The sequence below is a fragment of the Macrobrachium rosenbergii genome, chromosome 55, assembly GCF_040412425.1.
Source record: "Macrobrachium rosenbergii isolate ZJJX-2024 chromosome 55, ASM4041242v1, whole genome shotgun sequence".
NCBI classification, from domain to species: domain Eukaryota; kingdom Metazoa; phylum Arthropoda; class Malacostraca; order Decapoda; family Palaemonidae; genus Macrobrachium; species Macrobrachium rosenbergii.
The window spans coordinates 62,451,985-62,475,400 of record NC_089795.1 but is presented as its reverse complement, the minus strand read 5'-3'; the positions used below and the strand labels follow the sequence as shown (position 1 = coordinate 62,475,400).

At 35.2% G+C, this 23,416-nt stretch overlaps 1 protein-coding gene across 5 annotated transcripts in view; it reads right to left on the bottom strand.

Moving 5' to 3' along the window:
* Positions 1–23,416, bottom strand: part of LOC136835332 (protein P200-like) — a 468,413-nt gene that overhangs the window by 2,736 nt on the left and 442,261 nt on the right. For 4 of the 5 annotated variants that reach the window (XM_067098688.1, XM_067098687.1, XM_067098689.1 and 1 more), the window contains one exon: positions 464–585. Coding sequence is in view for 1 of the 5 variants with exons in the window: in XM_067098686.1 (XP_066954787.1) it covers positions 464–585; positions 4,948–4,956 (131 nt within the window). In the remaining 4 variants the exon portion in view is untranslated. Of the gene's footprint in view, positions 1–463; positions 586–4,947; positions 5,095–23,416 lie in introns of those variants that run through there. The other variant, XM_067098686.1, reaches the window with a different exon arrangement.

The window sequence follows — 23,416 nt, the reverse complement described above, 5'->3', positions numbered from 1 at the left end:
CTGTTGAAATAAATCTGATTCAGTAATGAGTCAAAAAGTTATTGCAACGAAGTTTGAATATTTCTGTTTCACTGTCTGAAAGATGACTCATTAAAACGTAACACATGATTTCCTAGCCCTGCACTTGTTTCATAATGAAAATTTTACTTCTAAGTGGATGACGTCATAATTACAATAACGATTTAATTACTGCCCTCACCCCCCATTTGTACCATCTGATAACATACCTGTCATGGTTTCAGTGCTTAAGGAGACGAGGATATATTCAATATTAGCTTTTTTGGAAGAGAAGTACAATTGTAAAATTTGATGTACATCCTAAGTTTATTTTACTTATGACAAAATCAGCAGGTCGTGAGCAAGTGCTTCGTGAAAATACCCAGATCCCGTTCTTTCCTATTTGGTTTTGATATCTTCAGATTGTGAAATTTATACAACCAGACAATCCAAGAAGGATCCTTACTCATACTGTCCTGTTACAGATCTTCCAGGAAGTCCTTTCTGCTTGTTTTCCAAGCCATCCCGTTCGTAGTCGAAGATCGTTCGGCCAGTGGCCAAACTGACCGCGAGACTCAGCAGCAACACCTGGGAAAAGTAGGTTACGTGAGTGCTATACAATGCCAGGTGGGAGAAAAAAATAAGCATACCTTAGTTTAACCAGACCACTGAGCTGATTAACAGCTCTCCTAGGGCTGGCCCAAAGGATTAGATTTATTTTACGTGGCTGAGAACCAATTGGTTACCTAGCAACGGGACCTACAGCTTATTGTGGAATCCGAACCACATTATAACGAGAAATGAATTTCTATCACCAAAAATAAATATCTCTAATTCTTCATTGGCCGGTCGGAGAATCGAACGCGGGCCCAGCAGAGTGCTAGCCGAGAACGATACCAACCCGTCCAATGAGGAACTGCCAGGTGGGAGAAGCTCTACAGTGCTGCAATTTTCTCTCCGTTGCTTAACGAAGTCGAGTAATTCTGCAGCTGCGTGTTGAACTATTATGAACAATATGTATATAGGGCGAAAATTAGCATCCGTATTGTTATTGGCCAAGAAACACGACGGAAATTTTTTTAAGAACAATGACCGTTTGCAGTACATCTGCAAAAAAGAACAGTTTTTAAGCAATCTCATCGAATGAAGAAACACACCCGAAAAATTAATAGTGAGAGGGCTGGGTAAGTCATATCAATCTATACCGCGATAGGCGTTGTCCCACAGCTCCAGCATCCAGTAACGTCATAATATTTCATTAAAAATTAAAATGCAGTTGAGTTATATGGACTTGAGTTATAGGCTTGATAATACATGATTATGGACTCTCGTAACAGAATTGATGTCCGTTGATGGTCATTATATATATCTGTTCTAAAAAAGATTTTTATTTTCTTTATATATATATATTACATATCTATAAATATATCTATATATCTCTTCTCTCTCTATATGTATATATATATATATATATATATATATATATATATATATATATATATATATATATATATATATATATATATATATATAATTATGTATATGTATATGTAGGTATATGAAGGTTTGATAGAAATAGGAATAAAGAATTATAAAAGGTCAATGTTTACGAAAGAGATCGTCAGTGTCAATGGTTAAAGTAAAAAACAAAAACTAGGGTAGAAATATTGCCGAATGCAACAAGCTCATCTATGAATCGAGAGGACAAGAAGTATCATTTTATCGGGAAAGCTCAAATGTTGAATTATTTGAATGATTGATTGAAAAATAAACAAATTGTTGCACTTAATTGTGCTTCATATGCAATTCAATCCAGAGAAGTTGCTTACACGCGAACCCACGCTATTGCACGCACACACATACATATAAATAATATATATAAATATATAAAATATATATACACACACACACACACATTATTATTATATATATATATATATATATATATATATATTTTCCATTTTGATACGGTAAATGGACTTCTTTAAATAAAGAAAAAGAAAATGTACTAAAGAGAGAACTGAAACCTCAAGCGCGTCTAAACAGTAAAGAAAGTTTATGTACTCTGTAATGTTTGCTTTCGGAGTTGTTTACAGAATAAATTAATTAAACTACTTTCTTCCTTTTTAAGTGCTCAACAAATGCTGGTTTCTATGTATGGTGCATCCCAGAAGATCATTTGCAGCCGTCAGACTCTACGTAGCAGTATTTATTTGGGATATTTACCTTGTGATTCCAAAAATCATCGCTCTGTCGCTACTGATAAATTTTTAAAGAACAAATAAGGCAATAATGCTTTGAGGATTCTAACGAGGTGCTTCTGATATCAGTATTCTAAGCGCTAAATGAATGGAGAGCATGTTCGTAGTTTAGGTTCGTAAACCTTAAACAGAGAGAGAGAGAGAGAGAGAGAGAGAGAGAGAGAGAGAGAGAGAGAGAGAGAGAAATTACCCTGCCATTATGTTCATTGGGTCATTTGTCCTTGATTCCAGCGCTTACCGAACCCGGGTTTTTACTCTCACCGGATCAAGTCGGGCAGACTGCGGAGCCGCCATTCGTCCTTGCTTTTTTTTTTTTTTTTTAACTAATATATATTTTTTGTAACTTCGACTCGGGCACTTTTGACAAGGCCACGACAACTAGACCCCGTTGAAAACAACTCGGTCGTGGAGTACGAAGTTGTGGACTTTGTAAACAAAGATTACCACTGAAGTACTGTAATTGGTTGACATCTCAGGTGATTTGCATACGCAGGTTTTCGGTTGAAAGTTGTTACATTGAACCTCTTGCTTTTCACCTCACTCATGTTATTATTATTACTATTATTATCATTATTATTATTATTATTTTTAGTATCTATATATCTATATATACTGTATATATATTAAAGTACTCCTGGGTCTCTGTAGGCTCATAGGGCAGGCGCTGATCTCCTGTTTCTTAGGCCGACAGCCAATCGGGGGCAGGTAATATATGTATATATACATATATAAATATATATATATATATATATATATATATATATATATATATATATATATATATATATATATATATATATATATATATATATATATATATATATATATATATATATATATAACAGATTTCGGCTGTACGTTTCCCCACTAGAGGATGCGGCTTCAGAATATGTTACAGTTCAATCACCCGGTTTATTAGGAGAATTTTTGGGATGAGTTTGCGAGCCCCATACCTCGCTAGGCCAAAGGGGTCAACGGAGCCAAATCACTTCCCCTTTTCGGGGCTCGATTTCGGGATGTGTGCGCGCGTGTGAGAGTTAGTACAGAACCTTTGTGAAAACTGCAGCTGCGTTTATACAGAAACATTTGCAGCGAACAGCTGATGAAGAAAAAATGGCTTGTATTGAGGTGTTTGTACATTGCTTATTATAATTTCATTACTTTAAGAAGCGAGACTAAATTTTATCAGACCGAACGACACAAGAGACCGAATGGAAACGTGCCATGTTTAATGAGGATTACTGGCTAAGAGAACATGTCCTTTAAGCATGACAGCTAAATGTTTCACCTTTGTTATTTCCAGCCACCCAACGGGATTAAAACGTGTTAAAATAGGATAATGATTTTCCTTTTTAATTTGTCTGCGTCCAGGTACGGTCGGTACGCGGATTGCTGGCTTAATTCCAGGTAGAGGGTTAAAATAGAAAAAAAAAAAAAACAGGAAACCTAACCACACAAACAGCTCAGAGCCACAGACAGCGTGCCGTGTTGGATAGTTCACACACCAAATTGACATGCAGGTGGAAAACATTTTAAATAAAATACCTCAGAGTATGGTCTAATTGATATACAGTATGTATGCATATAATATATATATATATATATATATATATATATATATATATATATATATATATATATATATATATGTATATATATATATATACATATGTATATGTGTATATATGCATATATATATATTAACATATATATCACATTTATATATATTATATATACATATGTATATATATATACATATGCATATATATATATATATATATTATATATATATATATATATATATATATATATATATATATATATATATATATATATATATATATATATATATACGCAATTGTTACGATTTTAGGATGGATAAAATATAAAGTTATTTCTTTACACACAACACGTCATACAAATGTGCTCACAAATACACATAAACCTACGCAATTATGATGAATTTAGGATGACTTTACGATGAATTTCATAATAAGAAACGACGCCGACATGCAGGCAGACAAACAGCTACGCGCATAAAAATAATTGAAACGAAAAGACAAAGTAATGATCTGATAACAAGTTTTGTGCTTCATTCATATTCTCTTTAGTCGTGCAATTAGAAAAACCGCTCTATACCATGGCACATACACTGTTGTCCAGTCAAGCTGCGAATTTAAGAAAAGGTCGACGATTAAAACTAACACGACCGCGCTGTTATTAAACGGTGTTTTCTAAGATTTGAAGAAACTGCGGGGAAATATCAAGATAAGGCGAAGCGAGTTCCGTTTTCATTTTCATTGTCCTGTTTCCTCAACCTGGAAGCGTCGCAGCAGGTGTGTACCGTTAGAAGCAGTTCATCTAAGGGCGAGGAGATGAGATCTAATGGCTTCCATTATATTCTCTAAGACTCGAAGTTATGATTATTTTATTTTAAAAAATGTAAGTTAAGAAGAAAATATTAATTCGCAAATAATAATTTACTTATGACGTCCATAAATTCCGCGGTGTTAAGTCACTCTGCTTCTAATAAAAAAAAAAAAATGGCAAACCGCTGACGTAAAATCGAAAACAATTTGGCACCAGCAGATGGATATCAGATTATGACATCTCCGAATTCGAATCTTGTTTTCCAGGTCACATTTCAAAAACATATGTTGATTTCAGCTGATCCTTCAACACCACTCACCCACTTCATTATCCTCACTGTACGCAGGACGCACGCGCTCTACTGCCGCTGATAGACCGCGCGCTTCCTTATATACATTTCACCTGGGAGACTGGTAATACCCACAGACACACACACACAGAGACACGCTCACACACCACATCTCTCCTCGGATATCTCACCTTGGGCTGCCTTCGCTAACCGTTCGGGGGAAAAAATGGGCGATATTTAAAATGTCTTCTTTTTATGTTCAGCAGTTTTTATCTCCTCTCGCTTTTTCTCGACCGCTTTTTATCTCCGCGGAATTTTTCTATCTATTTTTGTGTATTCCAAATGGTGCCTGACTACTCCGATGTATGATGAGATTTTTGGTGTACGATGACGTTGTGCGTTCGTGTACGAGCATGAATGCATTCATTTTGTACTTAAAAGTTTTATAGATCTTTCTTACACAAGAGACCTTCACATCGTTCGTCAAAAAACTGCTCTTAATTCTGCATACAGATGACTGGTGCAGCTTCTAGTAATGATTCTCACTTCCAATGGCTGTGCGCTCATCAAGAGGATGGTCCATTATGGCGCCGAGTCATTCACACAGTTTGATAACACTCGTTACCCTCAGGATCCCGTGACACTCCAGTGACTTTTCGTTGGAGGGCCATTTCATCCGTGAAATTTTTCGCTTCGATCTTCCCTTCATTTCAGGTGCTTGGTGTGTGGACTAGCCTTCAACCGTACTGCGATACCTGTGGGACCATAGCAACAGGCCATGGTTAAATACATGAAAGAAAAAATAGGTATAACCTGAGACCAGGCATGTATCCCAAGCAACAGCACAAAAACCAAAGTAACCGGACATTCTAAAGTTCAGTAGTAGTGTTACTCGTTTTCGTGTTTTTTTTTTATTTCATTATTTTTTTGTAAGTGTGTGTGTGTGTGTGTGTGTGTGTGTCGGGTTTGGAAGTTAGGAGGGCTAAGGGAGAAGAATGTTCATGCAAACTTTCTTAATAAGGCAATCTAGGGTGTCGATAGGCAATTATTACCTGCCTTATGATTAAAAAATCAATTTTCTGTGGTCTTAAATGTGGTGCCAGGGCAATTACTACTAGCTCTATGAATAAAAAAACAACTTTCTATGGTCTTAAACGTGGTGCCAGTGTTACTAAGCTCAATAACTTTCTGGGATAAATCTAGATAATATATTTATACAGAAATCTACGACATAAGCATCTAAATTCAATACTAATGCGTAAATATTTACGCAAAGTTTTTTCTTGTTATCAGACCATCTCTGATGAATATATCGATATGTCCGTCGTCACGACATATGAGCAGCCTTTCTGGAACCTTCTTCTTTCATTTTTTTGAGAAAAGTGTTCGGTCTCATAAGGCAGTAAAAGCTTATGAATGTCTGTGAATGTCGGACTGCCGAAGAGCAAAACTTTACTATTGCATATGAGATGTGTAAAGTCCTGTGCATTTGCACGAACTGTACAGTAACTCGTTCCACTTTCTGGAGATATGGCAAACATGCACCAGACTGTATTCGCTGGCAACTAACTGTCATCCAGAATAATGACTCTGTGTTAAAGGTTGTTAAGGAGGGGGGGGAGTAAAAAAATGCGCCGAAGTTTTTTCGGCGCGATCGAGTTTTCTGTACATCGTATAATCAAGGCCATCGAAAACAGATCTCTTTTGGTGGTCTCGGTATAATGCTGTATGAACTGCGGCACATGAAACTTTAACCACGGCCCGGTGGTGGTCTATCCTACATCGTTGCCAGAAGCACGATTATGGGTAACTTTAACCTTGAATAAAATAAAAACTACTCAGGCTAGAGGGCTGCAATTTGGTATGTTTGATGATTGGAGGGTGGATGATCAACATAACAATTTGCAGCCCTCTAGCTCAGTAGTTTTTTTGATAAGAGGGCGGACAGAAAAAAGTGCAGACAGAATAAAGTGCGGACGGACAGACAAAGCCTGCGCAATAGTTTTCTTTTTAGAAAACTAAAAAGGAGTAAGTCAACTCAAGAGCACTACTACCTACAGTGGGAAACAAGCTCCAGCTCTCATCTACAGTATAAGGCACTGCCTTTTTCGAGGGAATAGTGTGCTTGATAGAGCTCTCTCAGAATCGTCCACTACCCTTAAGTGACCTTACCCGAGGTTAGGAAGAATAGAGCTAATCCGGGCAGAAAGCATGTGATTTGCAAATTCACACGTTGATCATGCTATTACTTTTCGAAAGCGAACGCAGTACCAAGAAACCGGTGACTCATAAACCAGCATCTGACTTCAGTGGACAACAGAAGGCGCAAGATGAACTGCCTATCAAATTTATTCACGAAAATTCAAGATTTGACAATATCGGCATGGCCGAGTAAGCCTGTCTCTTTCAAAGAAATGCGGTTTTAATTATTCAAACATCTTCCGATATGCTGTCTCCGGCATACTGACATCGACCAGTCAGAGAATGAATGCAACCAAGTGTAGCTAACGCCATCGTGCCAATTACGCTCAAGAAAATATAAAAAGACAATGAATGACAGTTTCTTCATCGACAGCCACGAATGAAAAGCAATTTAAATTGTGCTGACTATTCCGCAAAGTAGATATACAGTACAGAGGCACCCTTGACAACTTTCAGAAAATATCCTCTTTTATGCCTTTACATTAATTGATGACAGAGATTAATTACACGCTTGTATCATAAACAGTAGCAGCAAGGAATGAACATACCTCAGGACCCTCAGGATCATCAACCTGTCTATGAGCTAATAAACATCAATGAATATTCAACACCCTTAAGCACCAAGTTTCCATTATATCGTAAAATACTCGGTACATCCCTCTCCCTCCTCCACTTTTGTTGCTTTTGTCGTGCCCTATAACACAGTCATTCCATAAACAGAATAAACATAAATAGCAACAATATAAACAGTTTTTAAGATAAATGGATCGACCAGTTTTATTGATTGAACGATTTTCATGTCTTCATCAACTTCTGATTTGAGGATTTATATCAACAGATTACAGACAAAGGCCTCAAAATAGCCAATCTGGAAACCTGACTGTGAATCAACAATTAATATACAATCAATTCTTAAAAAGAATGTTCTTGATTATTCATGTTGGTCACGATATACTGGCTGAGAACCACAACTTTATCTGATTTAAAAAGGTAAAAGGTTTTCGTTTGAACATTAATACAAGCTTGTTAGCTTAAGCTTTGACCTATAAGAGAAACCTGATCAAATGCCCTTACTGAGAAAATGAAAATAATCAGTAACTCGCAAACCAGACGTTACAGATTTGTCAATGGTCGATGTTCATCACAGCGTTACGAGGTATCTGTTACATTATGCATAAACATTCCCGGGAAGTGAACTGTAGGAAACCTACAGGGTGCAGACTATTTATAAATTCATTCTTTATAAACCTTGGAAGTAAACCCAGATTGAAAAGTATTTTAAACTTTCAGAAATTTATGAGTGGGAGCAACGAAATATTCAGTGGATAAGACAGCGACGTGCTTTTTTGGTCAGTCGCCTCAAGGATCAGTTCCAAACACAAAAAAGTTCTTCTGTGAGGGAAAGTTAAGAATAAGTTTTGTTTTTCAGATATGAAGTAATACAGAAGAGGGTATTCCTTTTGTTATCTTTTTATTATTTTTAACTCTTGCAACCTTTTCCAGGTAAATATTATTTACCAGAAAACATTATTTAGTAGAAAATATTATTTTGGTAGAAAATATTATTTAGTGGAAAACTAGTGTCAGCAGAAAACTAGTGTCACCACAAAACCCTAAGCTAAAGCAAGGTATCACCCGTAAGGGCGTAAGAATACAGCCATATCTAAAGAAATGCAAGCAAAATAATTTTCATGCCAGGAACAAGTGACTCAATCATGGAAGAACTGCTGAAATGAAGGGGGATGATAATTTCCTTGGGTTCAATCACTCACTAAGGTCTCACTCCTATATTGTAACTGAATATGCAAATCGATTTTGGGTACACAATATAGACATCTACATTCTCTTGTGATATATACCAAAACTGGTCGACAGCTTGAAGGCAGATCATACTATACAAAAGATGAAAGGGCCATTCTCCCATCCCATACCCTTAATCTAGCATAGCCATGGAGTACGGTAAAAACTGCTCGCTGTACTGATTGACTTGATAAGGATTTAGTTAAGAAGGTATCTGTAATGAACCCAGCATTGGTAAATGAACTTTTGCGGGGGGGAAAAAAAATCTTGCATGAATTGATTTATAACAGACTGAAAATTGAGAATTGTTTTAGTTTGGGGAAGTGAAACATGTCACAATACTATCTTTCTTAGTCTAGGGTCATCTACGTCGAACTACTGCATGGATAGGTTGATTAAGGTTATGACGTAAGGGGAATGTCCTTCTCATATTGTGTACCGCATGCTTTTACTTCAAGCTATTGACCATTGGTAGACTTGGTTTATAATTAATATCTTAAGGGAAATATGCTTAGTCTCTATTATCATTTCAAAACGGCTTTAAAAATTTACTTCCTTCCTACTTAAACAAACATGAAAAGAACTCGTTCACTCTTCCATTAAGTCATAGCCCTGAAGTAAATTTCATTGTGTTTTGCTCATTTTTACACTTAGAATTAGTCGACACTTTTAATAACTTCTTTTACTGTACAAACTCTTATTCTGTGCAACAGGAATTGTACAAAAGGCAAGCAAAAGAGAACCCCTTGACAGATTATATATAGTTTTTTTTCATTCAAGGAAAAAACTTTTGCATTTTATGGTTACTGGCTTATTTCATCATAGACCTCGATATATGAGGGTTCAGTTGGTAGATGTTAACTGAGAGAGAGAGAGAGAGAGAGAGAGAGAGAGAGAGAGAGAGAGAGAGAGAGAGAGAGAGAGAGAGAGAGAGAGAGAGACTAATCCGTTAATGATATAGGATTTATACGATTAGGACGACAACTATACAACTAAATCATAACGTCACTCCAGTGCAAAGTTGATTTTTCATCACGATAAAGCATATTGCATTACGTTGAGAACAAAATGACATTACGTGCAAAACAAATATAACGCAGAGAATAGGTTTTCAAGTGCCAAGAGCATAAGTGATATACTTATCACTGAAATGAATAATTGGTTTATTGGACGGGTTAAACTGATTCCGAAATAAACAAATAGCTGGAACTTAAAGATAAACATCTTCAAGTCTGGCATCATGGTAGTACTAGTTCTCAGATAAACTATGAATAAGGATTGTTTTCTTGGCGATAGTTGACTACGACGAGGAAGGAGAAATAAGGTTCTGAAGTATCTGTCGCAGACGAGTTTTCAAAAGGTGACGACCGCTTTGTGGTAAATGTCGCTCTTAAATATAATCAATGGCAGTTTTTTCATTGCCCTTCAAATTTGAAAATATTCTACAATTTGACAGGCATTCATTTCAGCGGTTAAATATAAATTCGTTGCAATTCCGTTGCAAAAGTATTTGGAAGCTGATAATATTGACTGCTGTATCCATTTCGAGATGAAATAATCAAATTATCTGAAATGGGTTTGGCACAGTCCTGTCTAAAGAAACGATACTCTTCTTGACGTGTACAGCACACGTCTATATAGACACACACACACGCACTGCTGCTTAAAGCGATTTCCTTATATGACTTATGATTACATGTGAGAACAGCAGTTGCCGAAATACACCCCACCCTCTCTCTCTCTCTCTCTCTCTCTCTGTAATCTGTAACGTTCTAGTTGAGTGTAGAAGGACTCGCTTCCTTTTTTCGTATGGCTTGTAACCCCTATGCTTTTTTTTTTATTTTATTTTATAGCTTGGTCTACCCTTATATGCCACCATACCAATGCCAAGCGGAGTAAGATCCGGTCTGAACTGATGTGGGTCCAGGTGTGACCCTGGGCCAAAGGGGAATTAGGATATTATAAATTCAGCCACGGAACAGTAAGTAATCCAAAACCAAATGAAACTCCTTCAGTGTCCTGAAAGATATCGAACCTGAATAGGGCAAGTCTGCCCCAAAAAGAAGCAATGGATGATTTGCAATGTATATACTGTAATATGATACAGGTACATAAAAGTAAATTAACGCTGGACTAGATACCTGTTCGTTCTGTACTGCAGCATTTCCAGTTCTCTTATGCAGTATTCATGGTAACAAGTAGCCTACGGAGAATGACTTTCAGATCAGGAACTGTCTAACGCTGTTTCATAACCAGTCATGAATATATTTCCGGGGCAATGAATCCGGCATTGCACGATCAGTACATAGAAACAGCAATCTTTGGGAATGAATCTTTCAGCCACAGAGGAGTAAATGAAACCACTGTTGGCAGTTAGGAATCTATAGCTGGTGAATGTTGCCACTACATTTACTTGCTTTAGATTTCAACAAAATTAGTTGCATAAGTAATCAATGTTAAATGCACAGCAAATTTTCCCAGTGTTCAGTTATTTTCGATTTCATCCGTAATGGATTTTATGAAATAAATTTCTCTTGCAATTAATATTTAGTACATGGTATATATTGTGTAACTTTGGCACTGGACATTCATGCCCACTAATTCATTATGCTACATCTGGCATGACGTCAGTTGAACTGACCTCAGAGGTCACTTCTCGCTTCAACAACTACGTCATTGGCAAGATTCATTTATAACTTCAGGTGGATTCGTTCTGTGTTTCCAATTTTACATGAATGTCGATATCTGAACAGAAAAAAAATTGTTTTTACTATATTTGTACTTCACTTGGCTTCATCACTACTAGAGGTTGATTCTCTGTTGTTAACTAATCTACCGAGTCACTGAATTTACGTCACAACTATTATCGCAAAGAGAAAATCCAAAAAGGATTAACACCAAGCTTTACTTTATGAATTACTTTTATAATGCACAGTCTTACAGCCATGCAAATGAAATGAACAATCCAATAATGACAACGTGTAATGATTATGCTCGCTTAGATAAAAAGGTTACACCTAAATTTAAAGCGGTTGGCCAGCACCCTCTGAATTTAGGAATGAAAATTGAAATGACTGTTTCGTTTACCAGACTTTTCAAGAAGAAAATAAGATCTTCATCTTGCAAACACTATAGAGCGACTGGACATGTTATACGGAGTATAGCTGTCTATTTGTAGAGGTAAAATTAGTGGCTCGTCTTCTCAGCAGATTACTCTCATTCCTGGCAAAAACGGGTGTAATAATATCAAATAATTTCAGAAGTCTCAACATGCCTCTCATCCCTCTATTCATCTATTAATACAAAGGAAAACCCTTTATAAAACTATTCCAAACATATGTCCTTACGTTGGCTGCTACACATTCGTTAGCACAGATGAAACAAAAACGACATAACAACCATTAGTTTATAACAAAACGAGATTCTTCAGACAACATTTGTGCAGTTCGATTGAGCATAAGATGATAACTTACTTTTAATAATTATGAATAATTCTTATGTAGCAAATTTTGATTATTCGCGTTCTCTTTCTGTACGGTGAAGGGTTAAACTAGTAACTAAACAGGGTAACATCTATTTTCTATATGAATGATTTATTTTAAAAAATGACGCACTTCAGTTTTCAAAATGTCAGTCACACCTTTATAGTGAAATTAAGTTGACAAGCCAAGTTATTTAGTGTGGTAACTGAAATCGCTTCAGAACCAATAACTTTGTTCTTCAAAAACTCCTGTGCAACCTAAATGCAAAAACTGTTTTCTAGTAGAGGTAAAACTGTTGGCATCAGCCATTAACTAGCTTCGACAATATAAGCCACAATATGTTTCATCATTTGAAAACGAGGGCTGTTCTTGGGTCACAAGGGACATTTGAATCTAGTCTGTAATTACTTTCGCTAAACTACCTTTTCTGGGTTTTTCGAATTTATCCCGTTCTTTGATGTTTTAGACAACAAAAATTTTTATAGCATCACATTAACATGAATTTAATGTTTATTAGTAGAGATTTCTGGTACAAAATTCCAGCTCACCAAGAGAGAGAGAGAGAGAGAGAGAGAGAGAGAGAGAGAGAGAGAGAGAGAGAGAGAGAGAGAGAGAGAGAGAGAGAGAGATGAAATTAAACTTCGGAATCCATGAATAATAGCAACCTATTGCAAAGACGTCAGAATCGCTACAAGGACTTAGTTAGGTGAGAAGGAACATTATATTTTTGCATTTAAAAAAACGAATGGAAACAGAAAGGTCAGTATCGTGAAAAATACACATTGTGAAGAATTTATCATAACCTTTGTTACGTATTCATCATTTCTACCTCTGCAATAAAGGTTTTGCACTTGGAATCATCCAAAAGTTTTACTTGCCGCTGAATACATTATTACTTTCCGATTGCTCTCTTTCAAGTAAGCTCATTTCTTTTATTCTATGCTGATCATTCTTAAAGTTTTAACAAAGAAAAGTTGTTATTGCGTGTATTGTAAAATAACGAACAAAAACTTTCACCAGACTGGTTTCATACTCTTAAAGAAACAAAAGATGTGATTCTGAAACAAATAACATATCGGTGGGAAATTTATATTTGTCCTCTGACTCCTAATTGTGACCGTGACATTTGACCTTAAGTGGAATATGCAGCTAAATACGAAGTCTATATCTTCTATAATTCTAAAGTAATGGCCAAGAGAAAACCTTTTTGACTAGAATTTGGCATTTGAACTTCGATCTCTCAGAATGATGATATAGATACTGAAATGAAAGTACTTTGCAAAACTTTAACCCTGTCGGACGGACGGACATGAAAAGTGACGGACAGACAGACACACACACAGACAAACAGACTAACCAGATGCTCTTGGCTGTATGCCAGGGACTTGAAAATATATACCCCTAATAATTATATATTATCTTAGTCTAAAAGTCACTTGTGAACTGGTGCATAATAATGAGCAGGTTATCAGTCACTTGTTTACAAGATAATTAATGCTAATAATGATGGAAGATACAAATGATATATTCATAGGTAAGCAAAGCTTCATAGAAATTCTATGAAAATTCCAAAACATTTCAGAGATCTGGCATGATTAAGCCTATGAAACAAAAATTGCAAAAAGGCCTCATCATTAATGCAAGGCTCACGAGCAAGGCAAAAATAAAAGTGAAATGCAGAAGACTCGCGGTTAAAATAAAAAGTCAAAATACCGTATCGCTCTCAAAGATCTATTGCATATCTCACATTTTTTATTCTAGGCGATTAACCACAGATCTATATTAACGATTTGAGAAGTGGATTAGAATTATTTTAATAAAACTTACATAAATAAAAGAATTTCACCCCTACCTGAAACGTAGTCTTAATGAGGCGAATTTGTCTATCGTAGGTGAAGCAAATGAGACAGGCGAATGAAGCGTAAATCATACCTTATGTTTCAATTGTGCTTGAATTTAGTGTTCAGCTGATCTGCCCTCGCGCCAACTTGCTGGCCATTTTCGAGAATCGTACATCTTCAATAAACGTCAAATGCGTAAATGTTCGTGACTTGGTTATGCGTATATCATGGATACAAATCCTCCTTCGACCCAGTCCGAAAGAAAGAGAGAGAGAGAGAGAGAGAGAGAGAGAGAGAGAGAGAGAGAGAGAGAGAGAGAGAGAAACATATGCATTAGCATTACGTCGGTGACTGTCCCGATAATTACCGTTAATAGCTTGAGATATAGGGTTAAACATCAACATTAAAAATGGTAACAAGAATGAGTGAAAAACCAAACTTGCATTAGATTACTTTATTGTTATCTGCTTAATTTGTGCGATTTAATGCACTCCACGGCGTAGTTTGGGCATATTCCTAATGACTATACTTCGATATCACTATATTTTCTGTATCATAATTTGCACTCATTCACTCAACTTTGTGCAGTACGAAAAAATCGGATGATACTGCGATAAAAAGAGAAAGTCCACTGCAGCGGTCACTTTTTGCTGCCACAAAAAAAAAAAAAACAACATACGGAGGTCGTCAGGGTAATTCCCCGAATAGACCTCGTCTTACACACCTTATCATTCTGCCTCTGATTCCAATATTTACATCCAATTTCTTCCACAGAGAAATTTAAAATAAGAATGAAAATAAAGAAAATGGCGTCGACATTTCCTAATCAGAGATTTTTATGAAACACGGTAATCATTGCATTGAGACCTCGCGGAATCGTGGGAAAAGCCGAACCTGAGTATGTGATAGTTCTAGTTACTTGAGATGGAACAAAAGGATTTATCATTTTACAAATATGACCGTTTTCTGTCTTTGCATTGTCACCAATAACCCTCACATTTTGCCTAGTCATTGACAAGGATATCATTAATGGAATAAAAAACATAGAACGGAAATATGAGCGAGTTCCTTTATTTAATACACATGCACTAAATGTACTCTTGCATATAATGGCACACTAAACATAGGTGTTCTATATATATATATATATATATATATATATATATATATATATATATATATATATATATATATATATATATGTATATGTATATGTATATACATATATATATATATATATATATATATATATACAGTATGTATATACAGTATGTATATACATATATATATATATATATATATATATATATATATATATGTATATACATACTGTATATATATATATGTATATACATATGTATATATATGTATGTATATGTATATACATATACATATATATACTGTATATATACACAGAGACATATATATATATATATATATATATATATATATATATATATATATATATATATATATATGTGTATATATACGTACAGACATATATATGTGTACAATGTGGTGCGTGTTTGTTTGTTTTAGTGTTAAGCTACTGTCCCTAAAGGGAGTTGGTTCGAGAAAGGTGGCCAGTGCCAAGCTCATACCATTGCTGCTGAGCCGTTTATGAAGCCCCTATGTAGAAAACTTCCATCTGAGGTGCTTCATTCGCTTCATTAAGCAGCGGTCGGAACCCTTTACACAACCTGCTCCAGCTATTCCAATCTTGCTCGGATTCTCATGCTTCCCTGATATCAAGGCCCTTCCTTTTACTTTTCAGCTATTCAGAACTTTCTAGGTCCTCCTCTCCTACGCCCTCCTAACACTTTCGAATTGTACATTCGCTTTACTGACGTATCTTATCGTCCAAATGAACTTGCAGCTCAAAACGCTCTGATCCGTCTTATAACCTGTGCTAAATATTTTATTATTTCTAGGTATTTTCACATTTTCCATCCTTTTCGGTTTGTCTTACATCAAATATATAAAGCCAACAGTTCATCTCAACACCTTAATGTTTATTCTATCAGCATTCAGTATCCACTATACTATTCCATGAAGGAAAGCATTATCATGAAAATAAGCGCCAAGTGTTTGATAAAATTTTCATGAAATCTGAAGTGGTAAAAGTTTATAGCTGTTCTGACCATACCTCTAAAAGAAAGCACTAGCGGTCTCTTCCCAGTCTTCTGCACACACCTTGTTACCTTCCTTCCTTCAAATATTTTGTGCCTCAACTCCTCCGCTGCCTACCATTATCTGCTATATCTACCACCCGAATACTTAAACGGGTCAACTATTCCTGCTCTTCGATCATCCATATTTACTTTCATTCTTCCATTTCCGGGTTTTTATTTACCCCAGAATCTTAACTGTTACTCAACTTTCTGCTCTCGCAGGCTCCTCGAAACTTCCTATAGGATTGGCAGTTTCTCTTCACAATCCTCAATAAATATTGCGTCAACTGGATTCATCAGCCATTCCACATTCCATTCACAACCACATTCTCTTTTCCCACAAGTTTGAAGGTACATTTATTGTCCTTTCTCCAACTATTAAATTTTGTATGAGGAATAAGAAGTTTCAAAACTCATTAGTTATGAAAGAATAAAAAAAAGTATTAGTACATAAGACATTTCAGTAGGAAAGGGACCAAACTAGTATTGAAGAGAGATAGAAAATTCCCCGTGCGGAGTGCAGACCTTCACGCGATTCTCTCGAAGGTTCAAAAAGAGCAAAGAGCGCCAGAACGGATCCCTAACCTTGATAAGCCATGATCGTGTGAGATAACAGAACGACAGATACAAAATCACAAGCGATAACGTAAAAAACCGGGCGCCACTCCCTCCATAAAGATATTGAACAGCCATGGAGACATAACACACTATGTGCATTCTTTAGAAGGGGTGATGTCAGAGGGTTACAGCATTTTTCAGGTGAGGTTGCTACAAATCACTGCTTTATGTCAAGTGAGGCACAATGAGTTTAAAGGAACGCCATCAATCAGGCCACTTTCTTGCTGGAGAGCTGAGCGCTTTCATTGTATGACTGTTATGCTTATATATATATATATATATATATATATATATATATATATATATATATATATATATATATTTATATTTTATATACATACACACACATATATATATATATATATATATATATATATATATATATATATATATATATATGTGTGTGTGTGTATATATAGATGTACATATAAATACATATATACATATAGATATATATAGCATATATATATATATATATATACTCTATATATATATATATATATATATATATATATTTTGTATATATATCTTTGTGTTTATCATCTTTAAACTGGTTTGTACTGATAAATAGCCGGGCAATATTACTGTCTGCTATAGGTAGAGACTGAAAAAAACTCCCTACTTTCTTCCTCACAAAGCATTCAGCGCTATCCATTACCTAATCAGTCTCTTGCTTAAAATATACTAACTTAAAGTCACAATAATCATATACATTTTTACATAGTAGGCTTGTGTCTTAGGCTATAAGAAGAACATTTTAAACTGTTTCTGCATACACATTCTTTTATCTCATACTTCAAAGAAGTAGATTAAAAATTTTTTTACTGCATATTGGTCCTTGCTCTTAGGAGCAAGTGCACAATAAATCGAGCGGAATTTTTCTGAATGTCTGTTCGTTTAATTTCAGGATACTTTCACTCAGAACCATTCCTTGCAGATCTTTTCGAAAAAACCAGATCCTCTTCATGTTAATAATATACATTAAACAAGCGTTATTCAAGTCATAAGGGGTAAAACTTGTTTTGAAGAATTTAGCAAAAACACAAATAGTGATGCAAACTGTGTCTCATAACGGATGAACAAAGAATTGAAGAGACTGAGAAACATCAAAGAGACTAAATAGCTTTTTTGCTGTTTGTTTGTTTTGGTCAAATCTCGCAACTCAATTTTCGACCTGTTCTCTTCATCGAATGGAGAGACTAAACAAAAAGGGAGAAAACCACTAACTATAAAGAATTAGCAATATAAAATAGAAAATAATTGCTTTTCTTATAAAAAAAATTCGTTATTGCATAATTCAAAACACGAAGTTCAAGGTAGAAATGTGATCAGTTCCTGTTCTCCATTCTAATAAAGTTCGTCTTCACATAATAAGTAATAATGTAGTGGAAATACAAGTAACTTAGTAATAATATACCTGCTCCATTGACCTTTTGTTCAAGTAGCCTTGAACAACATACGTCATGGTGAAGGTTAGATCATAGGGCTTCAGGAGTCTTGCAACAGTAAAAATCAAAGGTGATTTGCGTACTTCCATTCGGGATTTTGCGGTGGTAGCCTTTTTCTTGCGTTTAGGATGTTAATTTCCAGGGCATTTAATGGCAAATATATAAGCATTTAACCGTTACATCGCCGGTAGTCTCAGATCTTTTTTGTTGGAATTTTTCTTTTTCTTCTTTTTTAAACTAATTGCGGTTTTCGAAAGGTATTCGGATTTTGCATCGACTCCAACAATGGCCTGTAATCTGAGATATTAGGACAAATTTATCTTATGCTTTCTGAAAACAAATAGCCTAAAAAAGCTAACCAAAATATTTATGGTTTATCTCAAGCCTTTTTTATATTTTTCTAAGAAAAACAGTCAATAGCTAACTAAAATTGGTACTATTACTTAATTTCAAACTATATGGACAGATTGCTTTTTTATGGAATCGACTATATTTTAGACGAATTTGTTAGGTAATAACACCAAAAGAATTCAAGGATTGTCCTCTGATTAAGCAAGACAAAGATAACATTAAATCCAGTTTGAACGAGTCTTGGCTCGTATCCATTGTCAAGGTGGTCTTGTATAAAGTTACTTATATCTAAAAGAGTAAACAATGATCCACTTGGGGGTTGATACAGTATTTCATATTTTCCGCTCATCATGATGAAAATTTTAATTAGGAGAGGAAAACGATAGAATAAGGAGTCCGGAAATGATATTAAAAAGTAATGATAAAAATATAAGACATTTAACTTCTCTCCCAACTGCCTAGGTTGAATACTCTTTTTCAATGTCTTTCGAACGAAAGGCAGACTTGATGAGAAGTGACGCAGTATGACAGGCAACAAAAGTAGGACAGTATCTTCAAAGTTTGGCGGAGTTTCCATTAACGGAGAAGCTTTATTGAAACAGTAGATATACTGGGTCCAAATATGAAGGATTTAAACTCGGTTCCTCAAAGATGGGGGCAAGCTATTTCCTGTATTTTCTTTATTTTTCTTGACAAATCTACAAAGGCAGTGTGCTCCCTGGTGACTTTCAGCAAAACTCTATGAACGAATGAGTCACCACTGCTGATCATTACCTCGGATTCGATAGCTCTCCTTTGTATGACATAAGTTATTAATAGAAGCATGAGTTAATGTCTTCAAGGGACAAAGGCTGGTTCTATTAGTAAATCCTTGTTAGTAAGAGGACTTAATCACAGTTCTCTTCAATAATAGTAGTGGGGAATGTCTTAATTAAATGAAATGTCCACCACAGTGGCGCAATTAACTGGCACAGAGGTGCCAAATAACGCGTGAACGTTTTCCTGTGGCTAAAACTTTGCGAACCAGATCCAGTATATTCCAGGAAATGAGACAATAAAGAAGACTGACGGAATTCCAGAGATGCCCTGCCTCGCTGATCAGCAAACTAAGCCCTAGCCAATGTCTGTACTTGTTACTTAGGGGGTTGTGTTAACACGTAACTGAATGTAGGGTTATTGCTGTTCGGTTTGCGATATAAACCGTATACATATATATAACGTACATAACAATGACTGCTAAAGGAACATTTCATGGCAGTCACATTCAAGATACCTCTGATGGAAAACATCAAAACCATCTATTCTGTTTTATATTTTGGCACTACTGACGTTCACAGATTATTTATGTACATATTTCTATATTCAATCACTTATTCTGCTTTGTTTAGTTATGTTTTTTTATCAAGGTAGGCAACAGCTTCTCGTGTCTCTGTTTTCCCTTTAACAACAATCATAAAAGCTCAGGTCATTTTCGAAAACTGTATAGATTTTTTGTTTCCTTGAAAGCGGCCCTTTTTTCATAATAGGCTTAATGATACCAAAAGAAAGAAGGTCTTGAATAGCATATGAAATTTAGAAAGGTATAGTCCGTATTTCTTTGCATAAGGTACCCAATTCAATTAATAACTGTCATTATTTATGGCAGCTTAACCACCTTTTCACTTTATATTCCCTTTCAATTGCGTAATTACATTTAAATTCCTGCGGATCACGAAAAGTAGGCAGCTACTGTTATTGAATATGATGGAAAAAAGGTAGTGAGGAAAATTCGCCTCAATACTTAAATCAGGCAAGTTCCTGGTAAACTTAAACCTGTTAGATGATGCAAGGATCCGTGATTAAAAATGTTGTAAAAAACGGAAAGTGAAACTGGTTCGTAGGAAAATGTTTTTATTTAAAGGGCACGATCACGTTATGAAATATAAGGAAAATGTTTCACAGGGCTACAGTTAGTTTCAATTATCTCGTGGAAATGGAAATTAGAACTTTTCATACTATATGTGATTTTTTTTTCTGCTACAAGTCATACACTCCATCATCATTGTTTGTTAAAAAAACGGCCCATTATCACGTGATCGCGTTGCCAAGGAATTACGGTAACACTCGAACATACGAAGGAAAGTGAATGACATTTAAGAATTTGGGAAGAAAAAGGTGTTTCCGGCCTAATCAGATCCCGTTGTTCTGTCAAATGAAGAAACATCGCAGTTGGCCTGATTACAAGGCAATCGCGTGCTTCGATGTCTTGCTTTGTTTTCTCGAGCAAACCCGTCGGCCTACATGAAGCGAGGTTTGTAGTCCTAGTCTCTTTTACGTCATCAGAAGCGCATTCAGCAAGCATGAGGTGTTACGTGCGAAGACAGTCTTAAAATCATAAGACGAACTTTTCAGGAATAAAACCCTGACAAGATTTTGTTTTTTCTTTAACTGCCTTAAATATTTTCACTGTTTCTAAAAACGAACAATTTGCAAATCCTCTACAAAGTTAAAGTTTCAAAAACATAGTCTCAAACGAAGTGCATCAACCTCCTGATTGCCTGCCTCGCTGGTTTACGAAATTTATAAAAAAAAAATTGCTTTGGAAAGGATCATAATCGGCCCCTCTTAGAACGTGAAAACAGCAACATGAATTCGAATATAAATATTAATAAAATCAAACATCAGATCTGGTGAAGATTAGGTACATTATCATTGAGGCCAAATCATCTTTTCAAACTATGTGGCAAGATTAGGCCTCTCAACGAGGTGCGGAGAGCGTGGCATCACATAGTTTCGTTCAAGCAAGATTTTTGAACTTCACTATAGCCATGCTCTCTCTCTCTCTCTCTCTCTCTCTCTTCATGATTTCCATTAATATCATAGGGTAAGTCATGCGTTACGCAGTACTGAGGGCCAAACAGCTCAAGGACATATGAATAAACCAAACATGTGATGTATTTTTAAAGGCAAAACTTATGTGCAACACGACCAACACTATTTTGCCTATATGTATATATATATATATATATATATATATATATATATATATATAGCAACCACTTCTATATAATATATATATATATATATATATATACTTATACTATATATATGTATATACATATATATATACTTTATATATATATATATATACTCTCTATATAACTAACCTTATATATATATATGTATATATATATATAAATATGTGTATATATATACACACACATATGTATAAATATATATAAATATATATATATATATATATATATATATATATATATATATATATATATATATATTAATATGTATTTATATGTCTATGTATCATCAGTGCTGGGGGTCTCGATGCCGGTCTTGAGACCGAGCTATCCCAGCCTTGGCATTGTCATCGGCCTTGGAACGCAATGACTAAATCTCAGACTCCATCGGGAGCCTTCTCTCGGTGACACTGGCTGAGGCCAGCTGGAGGCCTTTAATTTTTTACCCGTTTTATGCAACTTACTGGGATTTTTAACCAGTTATGAAAATATAATTGGTCCTTAGGTAATTTTACCAAAACCTTTTTTGGTAGAGGTCTAACTCTTACTTGTTGCTTATTGCAATTGAAGGTGACTGACTTTTCATCTAGAGCCATCTAGATATATTACCACATGTTATCTGTCAGAATGATATCAAATGCCTCGCAAGGGGGTAGTGTCGTCAGTGCACCTCTCGCGGGGCAATGTAGACATTACTTAAGGTCCTTTGCAGCGTCCCTTCGGCTCCCCAACTTTTGCAGGGGGACATCGGCTGTATACTATTATAATTTTCTGCTTCTGAAACTTTTTTTTTTTAAACATTGTAGCATTGCAATATTGCAACCATATTCGTGATTAATAATCCGAAATACTGAATTATATGTTTTGCACGAGATGGCCACCATACAAATCGTTACAGGACTCGGCCTGAAAAATGACTTGGCATCTACGGAGAGTTTGCCTCCAAGCATTCGAGTTCCATTCCTTTTAAGCATTTTTCTAATCTCAAAAATCAAAATATTTATGTCATGTCCAAAATGATTCCAAAAGAAACGTAACTGTTCTAACAATCACTGAATCCTGAGCTCTTTTTAATGTGGATGAAGTTGGTGAATGTCATTTACACTGTTGCATCAAGAAATATTCTGTTCACATCAAGCACAAGACACCATGCAGTTAAAAATGCAAGGGAATTATAATTTCTTTTCTTAACTGAAAAATAACTTTTCATTAGGAGGCCAAAAATGTCGCATTATCCCCAAATACAGTTTATCTAGAAAAATTCTGACGTATTTATAGTTACTTTTCATCCCAGCAACACTGGACATTTTACGAATATATATATATATATATATATATATATATATATATATATATATATATATATATATATATATATATATATGTATATATATATATATATATATATATATATATATATATATGTATATATATACTGTGTATTATATAAACAGACCATTTACTAGATAGATGGAAATACACTTATTACTCGCCTATTTCTCAGTATTTTTAGGTAAAATTCCCGCTGAAATTCTTTAAAAATCGCAGTTGGTAATAAATGAAGGATTTCTC